Raw genomic sequence first — 18,534 nt, 5'->3', positions numbered from 1 at the left:
GGACAAAGAGACAGATAGGGAGGGGAAGATAAATCAGTGCAAGACAGATGGTTGAAAGGTTTTAAACAGAAACAGTAAATGGGGTTTTGGCATTTTCTTTAAGAGCCTAAATGATAGAAAACGTAAGAGCCAAAAAAGAATCTTTGAGAGTCTGGCAACCCGTGTGCCATATTTGACGTATATTTACTCGTCCCTATTGAAGCATCATGAACTGATAAAAGGTAAGAAAGTCCTCGTGGATCGTAGTGATCAATTCTCAGTTAGCATGTAGCGCTATTCCGCCTTTCTGTGCTCCGTGTGAAAAACATACGGCTGCCAACATGCTCCAGTGCTCAGTACCGGGTTCATTATGCAGGAAGCTGTGGGCTGAAGGAGACAAGTGAGGTACTTTGTCTCTTTTATGTTTCACGCATGTGTCGGCAGACTGCGGTGCTACTTCGGAAAACACACTCCGGCTTTTCGGATCAGCGCCCGAACACTGAAATGTCCATCAAATATATATATTAGGGATGTAGCTGTACGCATATTCGTACCGAAACAATATGATACAGGGCTTTTGGTTCGATACACATGTACCTTTTACATGTGGAACATAAAAACATAAAATCTGAGTTTCCTTAGGATTGTATTAAGTGGCGGCCCGCAAGTTTGTTTAGACTTTGAATGCATTTTTTTAAACGTTTATTAAACTTGATATAAAACAATGCTAGTATAAAAACAAAACTGCTGTCACCATAGTCGCTCACTCCATACTGGAAATAAGATTTGTTTTGCCCATGCATGAAAACTAGCGTATGCTAGCGCTACGGGTTCTTTAGCGTTTTATGTCCAGCTTCAAGAATTTCTCGAAAAATAAAAAATCCTGACAATTCTGCATTTTGAGGAAGTAAATAAATGAATGATGGTAGGAATGAAGGCATTAAATCTTAAAATGAAGTATGCTGAAATAAGTGGAACATTTTAAATTGATCATATCTTTAGAAAATTCAATATTAAATGTAAAACACACACTTATATATTGTATTACCCGATTGGGGTCTAACAAATGTAAAGTAATTAATTGAATTTTAATTAATTACTCAATTTAATTAATATGATTAAAAAGTGCATTGCATTGATTAGATTTATTCTTGAAATGTTTTATAAAATATAAAATATAATTGTATTCATGATTTTAACCAAACAAGCATTTTATAAAAATTTTTTTTTAAATAAACATTACATAAACATACCGTTTTATATATATGAATATAAATATAAATCTATATAAGACTCTGTTTGGATCTGATTAGCAGCATGTATCATGGTTTCCTCCAGTGTCTTTCTTTCCCTCAGCACAGTGATCTTGTGTAGCTAAAAAAAAAAAAGCACATGAAGACAAGCGAATTGAATTACCATTATTTATCTCCAAGGAATTATTCGGTCGCTTATCTGACCGGCCAAAAATGATGTAACCGTAAATTTGCATTCATTACCGTACATAAGGATGCATAGGACATCGCGGTTTTATTCACCTGAAAAGAAATGAAAAGCGAACGTATATATCGCCTTTACAGACATAATCAAAGAGAGGCGTTGTGACTGTTTCAGCCCCGCAGGCCCCCTACGACCCCCTGCGGATCATCTTATCAGACTGAAACCATAGTATGAATTAGATTAGGAGCCTGCTGAGATGAGGGATGCTGGGGGGGTAGGTGACCTTGGACCATCTCAGGGTCCACAAAGCTCTAATTTAATGCATTTAAGGACCTTTTCTATGATGGAATGCTTTGGAAATTTCAACCTTTTTTTCAGTAGATAAAACAAAGAGTGCTTTGTCACTAGAAGTAGGAATTAATAGACAAATATTATAGGATTTTTTTTTTTTTTAATTCTTCCAGAGCCACCACAAGCATCCATCCATCCTTCAGTCTGTCCATCCATCTGTCTGTCCATCAGTCTATCCATCCATGCATCCATGCATAGTCTAATCATCTATCTGTTCATTCATTTGTCTATCTGTTGATCCATCCATCCATCCATCCATCCATCCATCCATGCAAATATTCATATTTTCCCTCCCTTTTAAATATAGTAAAGAAAAATGAGGCGGGGTTTATACTTTTCTTTGGGTGAATGAGTGAGTGTGGCTTAAAGTTTTTTTTTTTTAATATGGTTAAATATGTTTATGATTTTTCCTCGCAGCCATATAAAGATTTGGATTAATTCCAAATGTAAACCGATCTTAGACATAAATTCAGGCCTGAGCACTACCGAGACGTGTGCTGGGTTTATGCCATGGTTTTGAGTGTTTGCTAAAAGCGAAATATGACACTGATGAGAGCGCAGACTGCATTTCTGTAGACTGCATCAGTCTAACGATAACCCTACCTCCTTAATAATCCGAAATGCATCTGCATTTATGGTGTTTAGGTTTCAAGCTGAGAAAGAGGAAGGTGTTAAACGAGCCTACGGGTGGCACTGGAAGCTGCCCTCACCTGACAGAGGCCATACCCTGTGAGGAGCCCAGCTGCTACGACTGGCTGCTGCTGAAGCTGGAGGAATGTGTTCCTGACAATGACAAAGAGTGTGGCCCCGGGACGCAGGACCCCAAAGTGCAGTGCGTCAACAGCGAAGGTAATAAAATCCTGTATGAAAGAAAATCTGAAAAGCAAAATGTTTAATGGAAAACAAGCTTGGATCGAGTTGGAAAAATCTTTTGAGGTTTGCTTGCCCATTGTTTAGCTGAAAGTGCTCTTGAACTCTCTCAACAGGGTCCCTTTTCTGGTCCGTTGCCTATTTTCGTAATTGCTGTCTTTATAGGGGCTGGTAGTGGTCTCCTATTGTTCGGTTGGCCAAAAGGGAGAATTCAGTGGACTGAGCAGAATGATTGGTGGCTTATATGACTAAAAACTAGTTTTCTTTTTTTTTATTGAACAAGCAAACATTTAATCATTCTCAGACTTAATGAGTGCAAAAATGAACAAACTACAGTCTACAACCAATCTGTAAAAAAAAAACAACAAAAAAAACAGTAGCGCATGCTTTTCCAAAATGTTTAATAAATAAAAAAATTAGAGCAGCTTCATTGAATATAACCTAAGCGGTAACACAAGCGATAATTCCTAACTCTTCCTTTCCCTGTGAGGAACCTGGAATGGTGGAAAAATGCACACATTTTGTCATTCAAGGACAAAGAAACGAAGGATCATACAAAGAACTGGCAACCTTCCTATTCATCCATGCAAAAAAAAACCACTTTAAAATACGAAACGTACCACGTAATTTTTTCCACGTAAAAATCCGGTAGGTCACGAAACCCGTTCCCAGTACTCAGCAGCCACGACTTGAAGCGCATCTTTGGGAAGTCAGACACCCAGACACTGCCCTAATGCATATTTAATGCGATTTCAAAAGGATGGATGCTTTGTTCAACTTGATGAGGGACCAGTGGGAGGGATGGAGCAACTTTGCCGCGGTTTAATTGCAATTCTAATTTGTCCAATCGAATTAATCGCGTAGAACATAGAACAGAAACATGCTGATTGAATTTTTTCAGCAATGGGCCAATTCGGTTTAGGATGGGAAGGAGAATTATTATATATAAAATATATACATATATACATATATGCAATAAATTAACCCTAGATTATGGTAAGGCTGAGGAAGAAAAATCACATTGGGAAAATTCAAATACAATCAATGCAATTTCTTTGTTTCTGGTTTTGTTTTTTTATTTGTTTTTTTTTTTTATGGTGAGAACAGAGGCTTATTGAGTTAGAAGTGCATTAATGAGTAAATTATACACGAGCACATTGTAAATGTACTTTGCATTTACACGTTTCACTCTGTGTGTAAGTGAATTTCATCGGGTGGACATAGCAATTACTGGGAAATCGGGCGCCAGCATCCTCGCGGCTAATGAGCACCCGGGGGAGGAGGAGAAAGAGAAAGACACAGATGTGTGTGTGTGTGTGTGTGTGTGTGTGTGTGTGTGTGTGTGTGTTTCCAGCAGCGTTGTGCATCTCATAATTACTGTCCCCATTTTAGCACCTGAGAAAGTTTCACTTCCCGATAAGGCTGCTTTTACATTTTGTCAACCGCCAGCTCATGTTTTACTTGAAAGTGATTGGTTGTGGTGCTTTTTGGTTACAGTCGAGCTTTCTTGAAAGAAAAAAGTAGAATTTTTCATTTAAGTTGAATAATGAAGCAAGTTTCTTGGTTAGATTTGTTGAAACAGAAAAATGTTTGATCACCACGATTCTAACATCTGAATATAATCTTAAGAGCTTTAGCACATTTTTTGGGATGATCATCAGGGTTGATTTCAAATCTGGCTTGCTTTTATTTAGCTTTTTTTCCAGTTGCAGCGAATTTAAACAAACTGCTCGATCTAGAACTAGAATTGCTATGAAGGCGACAATTTGAACTGTAAGACTGTTATTATGCTCACAGTGTGAATGTTAGAAATGTACCGATCGGGTGATTTGGATCAATAAATCGATTTTAAAGGTAAAACAGATGCTGTAGTCTCATCAAATATTTAATTGTTGCCTCACTGTATTGTCTAATAGTGTCTCTTTTTAATTTTTATTTTTTTTTATTATTTATGACTATTGCTGTTAAAAAAAAAAAAAAACTTCAGAAATACGTACTGAATATACATATATTTAAATACGTTCAAAAACATATTATGGATCAAAAATATTGATATGAAAGTCACACAAGGTGAATTTTCTTTCTGCTGTTCTTACTCTCCATCCCAGGAGCCTGCTGTATTTTTTTTTTACTGATGTCTTAAACTCCTGGCACTCCTGCCGAGCAATAATAGGGTTTGCTCAAGGTCACTTTTGTCTTTGTCCTTGCTGGAGATAAGGTCACCCAGGTGGCGTTCCGTCCACTGTCTTGGTCTCGGTCTTTAAAATCAAAAAGCTCAGTGCACCTCAGTCATATGAATACACATATTGAAGATCTCTAAAAAAAAAAAAAAAAAAAAAAGAACGCCATCAATGCCAAAAGGGGAGGAGTAACAATTAATTATTTTTTGGCTGATCTGGAACGAGCTTCCACGTAGCCATGTATCTGTGTATGAGATGTGACGAGAGCTAAGTGTCTCCCATGCTCTTCGCTACTCTCCTTTTCTCGTCTACTGGGTTTTTTATATCGATCGCTCTTCTGTGCTGCTGATGAGAATAGATCTGTTGTGTCCCAAGGGGTCCTGGCGTGTCATCTGACTCGCAGGCTTTTCTGTCACTTTGGGCTTTTTTCCAGTGATCCGCGGTGAAGAAAAGCAGGGTGGAGTGTCACGAATCGATTGAAGGGCTATCGTAGTGCCACAGCGGGGGTAGTTCCCCAAAATAAGCTCTGTGATGACCTCTAACTGTTACTCATCAGGCTTGATTTTAACACCAATCATACTGGGACTTTTTTCCATCGTTCTGCTTTGTACAAAATACATCAAGCCTTAAGATCTATGTACGCTTTATTGGATAATGAAATCGAAATGGGATCGTTTGATGGGGTCTGACGACTATATAAATTTGAAGTTACGAGCGGTGCCAAAGCCAAGGTGGGTGCTTAGGTTGCCTTCAAAAGACTTCTTCATTCATGCTTTCACACAGCTTGGGATTATGAGCTTTCCAACATCTGCTCACTCTCATCTGACTGGCAGTGCTCCAAGATGGCGGATGTGATCATGTAATATTCATGCTTGCGTGAACTTCGGCTGAACCTATACCATGTAGTTTTGGGTTTTTTTTCCAACAGCTCACGGCTACACGTTAATGAAATATATGCATGAGGGATGTCGGCTGTTGGAGATATATACTGTATATAATATGGATGTGTGTGGATGAGGGTGAAGGGAAGCGAGACGGTAGATTCCATAAATATGCAGATTGCATGTGAGAACATAGCCTTTGCATATCCTTGTGGAAAGAATGCTTTTAAAGTAGAATTCAATGCTCAGGATAATCATTATGGCTTTGTTTGATCGCTCAGGTGAATTTGTGGACAGGCAAATGTGCCGTGACGCCATCCTGCCCATGCCCGCGCTGTGCGAAGTGCCATGCACGCAAGATTGTGTCCTCAGCCCCTGGACGTCCTGGTCCCTTTGTTCACACACCTGCTCTGGAAAAAACACAGAGGGCAAGCAGACGAGATCACGGTCCATTTTGGCCTACGCTGCCGGAGACAGTAGGTGTCCCTTTGTGTCATTCTTACTCTAAATCTGTTGCCATTCTTTGTTTATCCATCAACACTTTGGCTTTAGCTTTGTACCAGAGCATCTTTACTATGTATTTATTGCCTGAAGGTCACCGCCAGTGGTGGATGAAGTACATGAACCATGTACTTGAGTCAAAGTAGAGATACAATAAGTAAAATGTTACTCCAGGAAAAGTAGTTTCACTTGAGTAAAAGCACAGAAGTATTTTCCAAGTTTCCAAAGTACAGTGGGACCTCGATACTCTTGGCACTCGCGACCTCGCTAGTTCGTGACTTTTTATTTGGAACAGGACGAAAATAAACTCGCGAAAAATCTGATAGTTGGCGCGATAGTGGCTCAAGAGTTCGGAGTAACATTTCAAAACAGTAAATTATTATATTATTTACATAAAGTAGTAAATAAAACATTTGACAAGTAATTCACAATTGTTGTTGGGTTTACAGTACAGTACTGTAATTGCTATTGAAAAAGTACAGTAACAAATTACATTTACTCTCCACCTCTGATCATCCCATCCTCATCAAGGAGTCCCTCATGTCCTCTAAACCGGTTAGGGGACATCCTGGGAGGGACCATGCCCATCAGGAGAAAAATATTGATCTGTAGTAACCCTTCCCACCCCTTCAAGAACAAACCATTTCACCTTCTAGAGTACACAGAACAGACCATTCGACATACATCTGTGTATTTCATCAAGCTATAATGCCCTGGTGATATACTATGGTGGATGGAGAAATCATTAGACGTCTTTTTTGTCTTCTAGTAGTAATAATAATAAGCATTATTCAATTTTCTTTTACCTGTAATTGTTTATGGATTTACAAGCGCACCAATTTTTAAATAGATGTGCAGATGTCTGAAGATATCCATCCCCCTCCCCTGCCTTGCTTGGTTAGCACTATATCGTTTCGATCTTACGTATGAAAACCCCAGCCAGCTGAGGTAATGAGTATCCTGGAGTGTTAAGCGATCCCAGCCTCATGTGGCCCAGACTGGGGCAAAGAGTGATTCGTAATGGAGTGACTGTGAAGCGAGTGCCTCTGGGTGAAACCCTGTCCCTCTGAGCTGCCACTCACAGTCCAGGATTCCATTTCCATAAATACACTCTCCGAGCGAGCAGGGCTTGCACCGGTGTCTGAGAGCAAATCAACCGAGCTTCATTTCATATCACAGCTAATGGCTGTGCAAGTGTCTCCGCCAGACTGTCACTGGCACACTCGAACATGTCACAGGCAGGAGAGGCGTATTTAATACACGCGTGAAAGGGGAGCTCCTTTATGAATTATGGATTCAGCGGATGCACCTGCGCCGTGAGGTGTTTTCTTAAAAATAAAGAAATAAATCTAAAATACCCCTGCGTGCTGTATCGAGTGCTTCATTAGTCCTGAAACGATTTGGCATGCAGCCTGTAAAAAGGACGACAAGTGTCTGACAACTCGGATGTGAACTGACTGCAGTGTGAAATGGTGAAGTTGAACCATCTGTCCTCCTTTTTGGGGCAACACCTTTGGACGAGAAATAGCAAGCAGACCTGTTTTGTTACGCTTTCTCTTTTTACTATAAATTGAATCGTGCTTAAAATTGCAATTATGCATGTCAAGATGCTTGCCTTGGTCACGTCTTACCTCCATCCGCTACCTTATTAAAGGGGCTGCTCCGGCCGCTAACACATAATACATTAACTTTAAATTGAAACCCCCAAGCGAGCAAAATGAACACAAAACAACACAGTGGATTCACGTTATTATTATATTTAGAAAATCTAATTACCTTAAAGGCCGGTCCGTGAAAATGTTGTCTGACATTAAACCGGTCCGTGGTGCAAAAAAAGGCTGTGGACCACTGGTATAGAGTACAGGCTTCTGTTACAACATCAAGGATTAGCATTCATCAGCGTTCAGAGTCAATAATGGAGAGCTAATCCTTTAGCGAAAGTGTCAATATTAAAACATTTTTAAAGGAGAGCTGTTTTTTTATTTCATGCCTACGAGGCGTGGGAATCCTAACATGCCTCGGCGGGCGGATTTGAACGCATCTCGGTGATAGCGGTCGATAACCTCTTTATAAACAAAGCTGCGGAAGGAAGTAGATTATTCAATATTTTACAGCGTCTCATGAAGAATGACGTTCATCCGTTCTTTTTTTCCACCTACTCCAGCATTGATTGTGTTGCGGTCAGTGTTTTCTCCAACGGATAATAGCTGACGAATAAGCAGGGGTGCTTCGACTGTAAAACTAATGGCCACCAATAGCGGTCAAGGGTCACCCGGGGCCCATATGGGTCCTCCCTTCCTTTCTTGCAGACTAATTTTTATCTCTTACACTGGAGAGCTTGTTTACTTAATCACCAGGCCATTCTCACATAATCCTGACAGGCCTCATAACTGCAAAAAACACCAAAAAAAAAGGATTCGGGGGGAAAAAAGAAGGCTTTGAGTCATTACATGCTAGGATTTTCCACTCTCGTTGTCTGGAAGAAAATTGGATAAAGATCAAAGCAACAGCTTCTGGTATCTGTATAAAACCATAAGTTAATGCCCCGGAAGCAGGATTGCGGGGTTATTTTTCTGTCAAAGGCTCAGTGAGATAATCAGCTTGGTGCTATTTTAACCTGGTAGGGCTTGAGCTCATTAAAAGAACCTTTCAATAAAGTGTACGGTTATGTATAAGATCTGGTTTGAAACATGAGTCAGCAGTCACATCATTCTGATCATTCAAATACGCGTGTACTACCTATTGCGGTTTAAAACAGTAAGGTTTGAAAGGCGTTGGAATCCGTTTAGATGGAATAAAAATCCACGTGTTCTAGACCGGCCTGATTCACCTCGAGTTGTTTTTTATTTAGAGGTGCGACTGAGGATGGCTCCACATGAACATCCTAAAGATCTGTGGAGGGTCAAACTGAAAAAAACAAAACACAATGGCTTTGTGTTGCAATCGCCATAAGCAGTTTTTTAGCAGATAATTTTAACTATGATAAAACTATAATGAATGGACATGAGGCGTCACCCAGAAGAGGATGGGATCGCTTTTTGAATCCGGTTCCTCTCAGTGTTTCTTCCTTGTACCTCCTCATTTCAACTTTTTCTTTGCCATTGTCACCCCTGGATCACACATTTGAGGAATAGTATATATTTGAGTTGATACAGTATATATGTATATATATATGGTTAAAGTGGAAGAAATGCAAAACACTAAATAGTTTGTCGTTTTTTTATTAACGCAGTATATTCTTCCTAACATTTAAACAACATTAAACATTAAACGCTAAAGAATCCATATCGCTAGGGTTAGCGGCTATCCGCTTACTTCATGCGTGCACAAAACAAATTGTATTTCCAGTACAGAGTAGCCACAGTGACACTTGCTAACTCTAGTTTCCTTTTTTATACCTCTGGCATTGTGTTTTTTTTTCAAGTTTAATTATAATAAAAAAAAATGCTTAAATTTCCCTCATTCCTGAGGTCAAAACCACAACCTTTGAGCTGGATCTTCATCTTTGGAGAGAGAGTGAAGTCCACAGGGGCCAAATCTGGTGAGTAGGTTGGGTGCGGAAGTGAGATCATGTGGATCGTTTTCCGACGATCATCATGCACAAGTTGCCGTACTGTTTTGACATTTTCAGGGCTTACTCGTTGAAGGTCCTCCTGATCTCTTGTCATCTTCCAGTGATGTTCTTCCACTCTTGAAGCCACTCAAAACACCTCGAACGACTCGTTGCATTGAAAAACTTCTGTAGCAGATTTGCCCAGTTTTATGCAAAATTTCACGGTTGGTCTTTGTACTTGTTTATGATTGTCAGAAGGGCACCATTCAGCACCGTTTGTCTCGAAACTTTGATACCACCTCATATGCAATGAAGCTGCTCTGGGACAATGTCTATTGTTAAATATGTCATATAAATTAAAATTGAATCAATTATGCTTGTCAAGTATTCAAGTCATGCATCATTTGCACATAAAAATTTATTCAGAGACATCCATGGTGATCCTAATAGCCATAATTTCCATAGTTGCTTAATGACTACCATCTGCTATTGTTTTAATTAAGCTCTGAAATGTGTTATTCTTTTTTTTATCACCTTATTTTTCCATATTCTTAAAAACACAAAGCTATTTAAATGATTATGCACTTACGTGTTTGTTATAGGTGCGGTTCAATGCCCAAACACTAGCTCGCTGCAGGAGGTACGCAGCTGTAATGAGCACCCCTGCACTGTATACCACTGGCAGACGGGTACCTGGGGCCAATGCATTGAGGATACATCTGTTCCTGCTGCCAACGGCTCGCTCACCCGCAGTGGAGCTGGAACCTCTGGCACTGAAGCTTCCTGCTCTGTGGGCATGCAGACCCGCAAGGTCATTTGTGTTCGCGTAAACGTGGGCCAAGTGCCTCCTAAGAAGTAAGATTGAGTTCTAATATAATTTTTCTACTTTTTTCCCCAAAAAACTTTTCCTTTCAAAACAAAATGTATTAGGACATCTGACTTTTCCAGCCATATGTGGTTCTTTCCCAAGCTGTGACTAAAAATCTGAAGGCACACTGCTGTATAGGATGTCCTTTTATGCAGTAATGGAATATTCCCTTCACTTGAACTTCACAATGCCCCCTTCTACACAAAGCCAGCTCCAAGAAGATATGGGTTGGATTAGAAGATCTTCTAGCCTCAGAACCCCTTTGGCATGAATTAGAATGCACCTCAGGCCTCCTCACCTCACCTGCATTAGTACCTGACTTTACTAATGCCCTTGTGGCTGAAGGAGCACAAACTTCCAAAAGCATATGTCAAAATCTGGTGAAACATTTTCTCAGAACGGTGGAGGTTATTTAAAAAATAAGCAAATGTGTACTCATTTTATTCCCACACTGAAACCTGAAAGAGGTAGTTAAAGACTGGAAAAGATTCTCTGGCAATGCACTGACACTAGTTTTGCTAAGTGCTATCTCATTGGTTAAGATGTTGTAGAGTTCAAATTCTACAAATGCTCAATTGTATAAATTAGAAAACTGTAAGGAAATGGTAGCTCAGTCGATAAGGCTTTGTGTTACTCATAAGAAGGTTGGTAGTTCAAGCCTTGGGATCACCAAGCTACCAACTTTGAGGCCCCTGAGCGAGCGAAACCCTTAAGCCTCACCGCTCCAGGGGTGATGTATCATGGCTGGCCTTGTGCTCTGGCCCTAGCTCCTACATCGCTGGGGTATGCGAAGAAAGAACTTTGCTGTGTTGTGAAGAACATTTGACCAGTACCAGTGCATCTTTCTTTCTTTTCTACCGTATGCCGTAAATGTCAATGGAAAGGATTGTATTGCTCTGAACGTTCACTTTCATTTTCAAATCATATCCAAAAAACACATCCTAGCCAGAAGATTGTTCAGATAAGGAAAATGCTACTCCAGCTAAAGGAGCAAATGTGGCAATTTCTCAACTGTCAGTAACAGCCTCACTCATTGGTGTCTGTACAGTATATCCTGAACTGTGTCTGTTAAACTAAATCTATGATGCAGCATGAAGAGCAGGCAAGACATTTGCATAGAATTGACGACAAAGGAATTTGACTCTTTTATTTATGACCAGATTTAAACTTTGAAGCACATGGGCTTCCATGTTAGTCTACACATTTATCAGACATTGTATGTGATGCTCAAATCTAGACAGCGGTGTCTGCTCGCCGGCATCGAGCTGTCTGCTGTACGAGAAAAAAGAAAAACCTCTATTTATTTATTCGGTTTAACAGCATGATGATCGGCGTCGCCAGCTGTGAAAAAGGGAGCTGCCACACGCACCTCATGCTGGCAATGGAAATGAGGTCTGCTTTCTTTTCCATGTAATTCTTGTCCTGGCCTTTACCTGGGCCACACACACACAGATTTCTTTCGGATAATACCAACCGCTAGGTATCCTTCAGAGCCCACGGTTGAGGTGGTGGTGGTTTGCATTGAATCATCAAAGCTCCATGACTTATTCCGTGTGCATCATTTTTAAAGAGTTTCTGTACCACGCTCCAAAAGCTACAAGATTAGCAGCTTTACTTGTATGCTAGCAGCAACATGAGTTGCTAGCGAAATAAAATGTGTTGCTTATACCAAAGGAAATAAATGAATTTGGATCCTTGAAATACAGATCTGCTGTCAGTCAGGTTTGTTCAAGCGATTGTGCTTGCTTTAAGAACTAGTTCTAGGTATTGACAATGTACGAACAATATGGACGAAAGTATTGGGACACATTTTTACGCAAACAGCTGGAGGCACACAAATGTATAGGATGTCTTTGGATGCAGTAGGATACAATTTCCCCTTCACTTGAACTACCAAATCTTGCATAAAGCCAGTTCCATACAGATATGGTTGGAAGATCTTGAGAAGCCTGCTATAAAGCTCTTAACACCTTTGGTAAAAATAAAACCATGGTTTGCATCCCAGACCTCCTCACCTACACCAGTACCTGATTTTACAAACTGGAGCTAGACATTTAATGAAACAGCTCACAAGAGTGGAGGTTATCATAGCAGCAAATGAGGACCAAATGCGGAACGGGATGTTCAAAAAGCCCACACAAATATTATAGTACTTTATACATCGATCAGGCATAACATTATGACCTGCCCAATATTGTGTTGGCCCACCTTTTGCTGCCAAAACAGTCATGACCTATCAAGCATTAACAGCATTAACTCCTTCAGCAATTTAAGCTACAGGACCATGTCACCGGTTCAGCACTGTTCTTTCCTTGTAGCAATTTTGATACATACTGACCACTGCAGACTGTGAACATCTCACAAGACCTGCAGTTTTGGAGATGCTCTTATCCAGTCCCTGGCCTTTTTCATATTTGATCAAATCCTTACTCTTGCCCATTTTTTCTGCTTCTAACACATCAAATTTGAGGACAAAATGTTTACTCACTGCCTAATATATATCCCACCCACTAACGGGTGGCATGATGAAGAGATAATCAGTGTTATTCGTTAATCGTCATGATATAATGTCAAAATATTATGTCGAGTTGGTGTATCTCTGAGGTGCATATGCGCCTGTACCTCCTGTGTTGGTTTTATTACAAATTTACAAACCTGTTTGGTGTCTAGGTGTCCTGAAAGTCTGCGTCCGGAGACAGTGAGACCGTGTCTACTTCCATGCAAAAGAGATTGCATTGTTACTCCATACAGCGACTGGAGCCCTTGTCCATCGACCTGTCAAAGAGGTAAGTCTTACTATACAGACAGGTTTGCCTGTATAGTAAAACCAGACATAACGTAAACAATAACCGGAATGTTTGATTTTCTCGTCGAGATGATATGACTGGACAGATGCTAAAAAGGCTGTAGTGTTGTGGTTGCGATTGGGGTGAAAAGGCGGGGGTTTTCTGTGAACAAACTGATAATTAGCTCCTATCTGTGTGTTCACAAAACATGTAAAGCAGCATGTTGTTCACACAGCGACAGACTATCACGACTATAAAAAGCGATTGTTGCCTGGCAACTCCAAAGCATTCGAACAAACGCTCTAATAAGCAAAGTGGATGCCGACTTCAGCTACTAAATGACTCCAGACACTCGTTAACGTCGCGCGTGCACGTCAAAGAACGATTCGTATGAAATATTGACACAGAGCATTTCCAGGCAGCGCATTCATCTCTTTGAACCTCTCGTGTATTTTTTTTACTTTCCTATTCCAAGTGCGAGATGCAGATGAAAATATTTGACATCTTGAGATGAAGTGCTGCCTTTTGTCAGCTCTTGATTGTAAACTAAATACGTAGGGCTTTTTCTTAATTTCTGTTCAAGGCTCTGCCTGGACCTAGATTCGATTTTTCCAAAAGGTTTTAGCATTAATAAAAGGGTTGCAGTGTTTATTGGATTTTATGATGATTTTGTTTAGTGATGAATTTCTCTAAGGCATGGCATTGTATAAAAAAAAGGCCCAACAGAATGTAAGAAAAATTATACATTTAAAACGGCCTTACCACGTCTCAAGCGAATGAGTCAATATCACTACATCTCAAGTGAACAAATCAGTATCATATAAGCAGAATTCTAGAAATGTCTGTATTTTTCCTTTTAATTATAAAAACACAGCTCAGGTGCCTCCTAATTCTCTTAATCTTTGCTGAGATGTGTGTATATATAACAATTTATAAACAATTGAACAATTCTGAAATAATGTCATCTTCACTGTTTAACAGTTGAAGGAGTTTTTGTCCTGTCTATACCATGCTACCAGAACACCTTTTCCACAAAATAACTAAGGCATTTCCAAAAAAAAATTATTTTGCAGAAAACACACTGATCAAAATTAGAGAACAACAATGACTGTATAATGGAAAAAGATCATAACAAAATCTGAAGGTTACAACAGTCAGCAATTAGTAGGAAGTGTCCAGGCCTCTGCTCTGAATGACTTCAGCACATCTGCGGCCACAGGGCAGCACTAGTCTCTCACACTGCTCTGGTGTGATTTTGGTCCACTCTTCTTCCAGTCTCCTCCACAGTTCGGTGACTGTAGTGGGTTTCTTGGCCATAACTTTGTCGCCAAGGATTTTCCAGAGGTTCTCTATTGGGTTGAGATCAGGACTCTGGGCAGGCCATGTCTTATTTCAATGTTTTCAGTTTCAAGGAACTGCTTTACCTGTTTTGCTGTGTGACATGGAGCGTTGTCCTGCATGAACACTGCGGGCTGATTGAGTGATGAACGCAGGGAAGGAACCATATGTTGTTGAAGAAGGTTCTGATAAACATTTGCATTCACTCTGCCATGTAACTGTATAAGAGGCCCAACTCCTGCTGCAGAAAACATTCCCCAAACCATGACACTTCCTCCTCCACTTTTCACTGACTTCTTTACACACTTTGGGTTCAGTCTTTCTCCAGTTTGTCGCCGAACATAATGTTTCCCATCGGACCCAAAGAAATCAAACTTGCTTTCATCACTGAAGTGAACTTTGGACCAGTTCTCCTCTGTCCACACAACATGCTTAGTCTAGCCTTTTGATTCTTTCTGCTAATGAGAGGTTTGGTCACTGCAGAGTGGGCTTTCAGTCCAAATGCTTTTAAACGTTGAGACACTGTATGACGAGACAGATCCTTACCCTGTTCAGTGCTAAACTGGTGAGCAATTCCGGCAGCAGTGTGGAAACGATTGCCCATTGAGATCCTCCGCAGTATCCTGTCCTCTCTTGTATTTGTCTTCCGTTGACGACCAGCCTTCTTGGCGGACTTGAATGAGTTTGTGATGTTGTAAAGAATTAATATTCTTGAAATCACAGAATTGGAACGACCAACTTGTCTTGCTATGGCTGATAGGGTCATCTCTTTGGCCTTCATCTGGACAACCTGCTGCCGGAGGCTTTTAGTCACTTTAGAACGGCCCACCATCTTGCAGAGTCAGTTAAATAGGGGTTGACAGATAATCAAGGAAATTAGCACCAGATACCAGATTAACACCAATAACTGGGAGGTATCTGAAAGTGTTCTCTAATTTTGATCAGTTTGTTTTCTGCAAAATAATGGGTTTTTTTGGAAATGCCTTAGTTATTTTTTGGAAAAGGTGTTCTGGTAGCATGGTATAGACAGGACAAAAACTCCCTCAACTGTTGAGCAGTGAAGATGACATTATTTTAGAATTGTTCAATTGTTTATAAATTGTTCTCTAATTTTGATTGCCAGTGTATATAAGATAAATATATAAATATGTATATAATACATATAATACAATAATTTATATATATATATATTTTTTTTTTTTTTTCATGTCTAATCAATTTAATTGATTACATTTGTATTTTGTTTTTTATTATTGTTGTTGTTACTATTATTTAATTTTGTGTCCCAGACCAACAGTCATTGAAAACATTTCACTGCTTGCTGTAATGTGTATATATATTTAAACTGTGCATACATATTTGTATACTATAAGTTTGATGTTATATGCATTTAGTATGTACGCATATTGTATGCAGTATCCGAAAGAGGAACCAATAGCAGATTATATGAGCTGTCAACTTAACAGTGTTGTCTCTGCTGTCTGTTTTTTTTTTTCTTTTCCCTTAAAATAACTTGGTTTCATGTCAACCCCGTACCAAACTGACACATCTCTGGGTTTAGAGACAAAGACAAACAAAACAAATTGTTCCTATCTTTTTTACACTTTCTCCTGAAAATCAAATGAAGAAAATAAATTATATATAACAGCCTGCCCAGCTTTGTCTGTCTGAACACCTCTAATGCACCAGTGAGGTCTCTATTGCACAAAAAAAAAAAGAATCCAGATAGGGTTGAAAAAAAATGTGATAAAAAGTACAAAAATAATGTGTAAAAACGTATAGAACAATCACATGTCAGAAAATACATTATAAAAAAACACATCCAAGTAAAAATTCTGTTTAGTGTGTGCTTTATTGGCATGAAAAAACATTTTCTGTATTGCCAAAGTAACATACTACAAATGAGCAAGAAGTAGAAATTGACTTAAAGACTTAAAATGAATAATACAATAAAATTCAATAGAGTGTATGGGTAATTATAGTGGGAGGTGGGGGTTAGGGTGGATGGGTAGTTAGGAAGGTAGGTGGGGGTAAGGGTGGATGGGTAGTTATGATGGTAGGTAAGGGCGGATGGGTAGTTATAATAGTAGTTGGGGGTTAGAGTGGATGGGTAGTTATGATGGTAGGTGGGGATTCCATTGGTGGTAGTTTTGTTATTTCTTGATTTAGTTTATTCCATATTCTAGAAGTGGTAATTGCATCTTCAGAAAATACATTGATTATTTCTAAATATTCCTATTGAATTTCTTTCAATAGGAATTAACAACCTTTTCGTTACTAGTGATTATGAAAAGAGTGGTTACCTGTTTCTCTTCTTCTGAAGGTGGCTCAACTAAGAGAAAGCAATACAGGAAGCGGATAATCATTCAGCTGCCTGCAAATGGGGGTCAGGACTGCCCAGAAGTGCTTTACCAGGAAAAAGAGTGTGAGGCGCCTTCTGTTTGCCCTGGCTTCAGGTAAAAACACATATATATATATATCAGTCTAATGTGGTGTTCTGTATGTATACAGAAATGTTGCTCCAGGATTCTCTGAAACATTGAATTGGGTTCATTTTTAAGGTGGAAAACGCATAAATGGCGGAGGTGCCAGTTGGTGCCCTGGTCCATTCGACAAGACAGTCCTGGGGCTCAGGAGACATGTGGACCAGGACTGCAAGCCAGAGGTAAAGAGAATTGTGAAATTCTTAACATATTTACACGAAGATATTATATATTACATTTGGTATTCTACATACACTATATGAATAAATGTTTTGTTTACACCTGATCATAAGATTCATATATGCTTCCTGAACATCCTATTCAACATTTGGTCCACAGTTGGTCCTCTAATAAATAATGTTCCAGTGGATTTTTAATGTGCTTGTAGAGATTTGTGATCAATTGGGTTGAGGTCAGAGCTCCAAGAAGATCTTTCAGTCCAAACTATGTAAAGCATATCTTCATGGAGCTGGATATGTACACAGGGGCTTTGCCATGCTGGAACAGGTTTGGGTCTCCTAGTTTTTGTGAAGGGAGAATTTAATGCTCCAGCATAAAATGTGCCTCCAAGTTTTTGTTAACAGTATGAAAAGAACCACATATGGCTGGAAAAGTATAGTGTTGCAATACCATTGTGTAGGTTTTGAGCAATTAGATGGAAATTGCTTTTTTGAGGAATTGCTCAGTTTGAGGAATTCATAATGTTCAGGGAATAAATAGTTTGTCATTTATTTCTTGAAGCTGAAGAAACATGATAATGGGTTTTCTGATTATAGATTACGGTCAGTATACATTGTAAGCAATCTATATTCGGGTTAATGCTGCTTGTTGCTCATAGCAACAAGTAACACTATGCCCCATGTAAAAAAAAAAAAAAAAAAAAAAAGGCACAAAGACCATTCATGCCTGTTTGATGTTACGATTTTGTGTTGGCAGAGTGAACGTGCACATTTTGGACAATTACGACAACAGCTTGGCCGAGAAAGTTCAAGTAAAACCTGATCTGGATGCAGAGTCTGATCTTGAACCAGCTTGCAAGATGTGCTTGCGAATTTATGTGCAAATGAGCTTGTGCCTCAGTGGGGAATAGTGTTGTTGAGAGCGAGGGAGAGTTAGTTGGCATCAAAGAGCCACCTTGGGCTGTTCTGCATGCAACATTAATCTCGGTGGAAGCGCCACAGCAACTGAAAGCCGCTGCACTGCAAGAGGTTAAGGAACTCCTCAAATGCGGTCAAAAGATCGAGCCGTAGGCTGACGGCTTCGCTTTCAACTCTAGGAATCAAAAACAAGCCCACTCACCATATGGT

General features: G+C 39.6%; 1 protein-coding gene across 1 annotated transcript in view; it reads left to right on the top strand.

The window, feature by feature from the left end:
- thsd7aa (thrombospondin, type I, domain containing 7Aa) overlaps positions 1–18,534 on the top strand; it is a 115,094-nt gene that overhangs the window by 62,956 nt on the left and 33,604 nt on the right. Inside the window, exons 6-11 of the mRNA XM_046844323.1 lie at positions 2,413–2,616; positions 5,980–6,174; positions 10,355–10,607; positions 13,291–13,406; positions 17,068–17,200; positions 17,306–17,409. Coding sequence (XP_046700279.1) covers positions 2,413–2,616; positions 5,980–6,174; positions 10,355–10,607; positions 13,291–13,406; positions 17,068–17,200; positions 17,306–17,409 — 1,005 coding nt within the window. The remainder of the gene's footprint in view (positions 1–2,412; positions 2,617–5,979; positions 6,175–10,354; positions 10,608–13,290; positions 13,407–17,067; positions 17,201–17,305; positions 17,410–18,534) is intronic.

This window comes from Silurus meridionalis, chromosome 29, assembly GCF_014805685.1.
Source record: "Silurus meridionalis isolate SWU-2019-XX chromosome 29, ASM1480568v1, whole genome shotgun sequence".
Taxonomy (NCBI): Eukaryota; Metazoa; Chordata; class Actinopteri; order Siluriformes; family Siluridae; genus Silurus; species Silurus meridionalis.
This window is presented reverse-complemented; position numbering and strand designations above follow the sequence as displayed.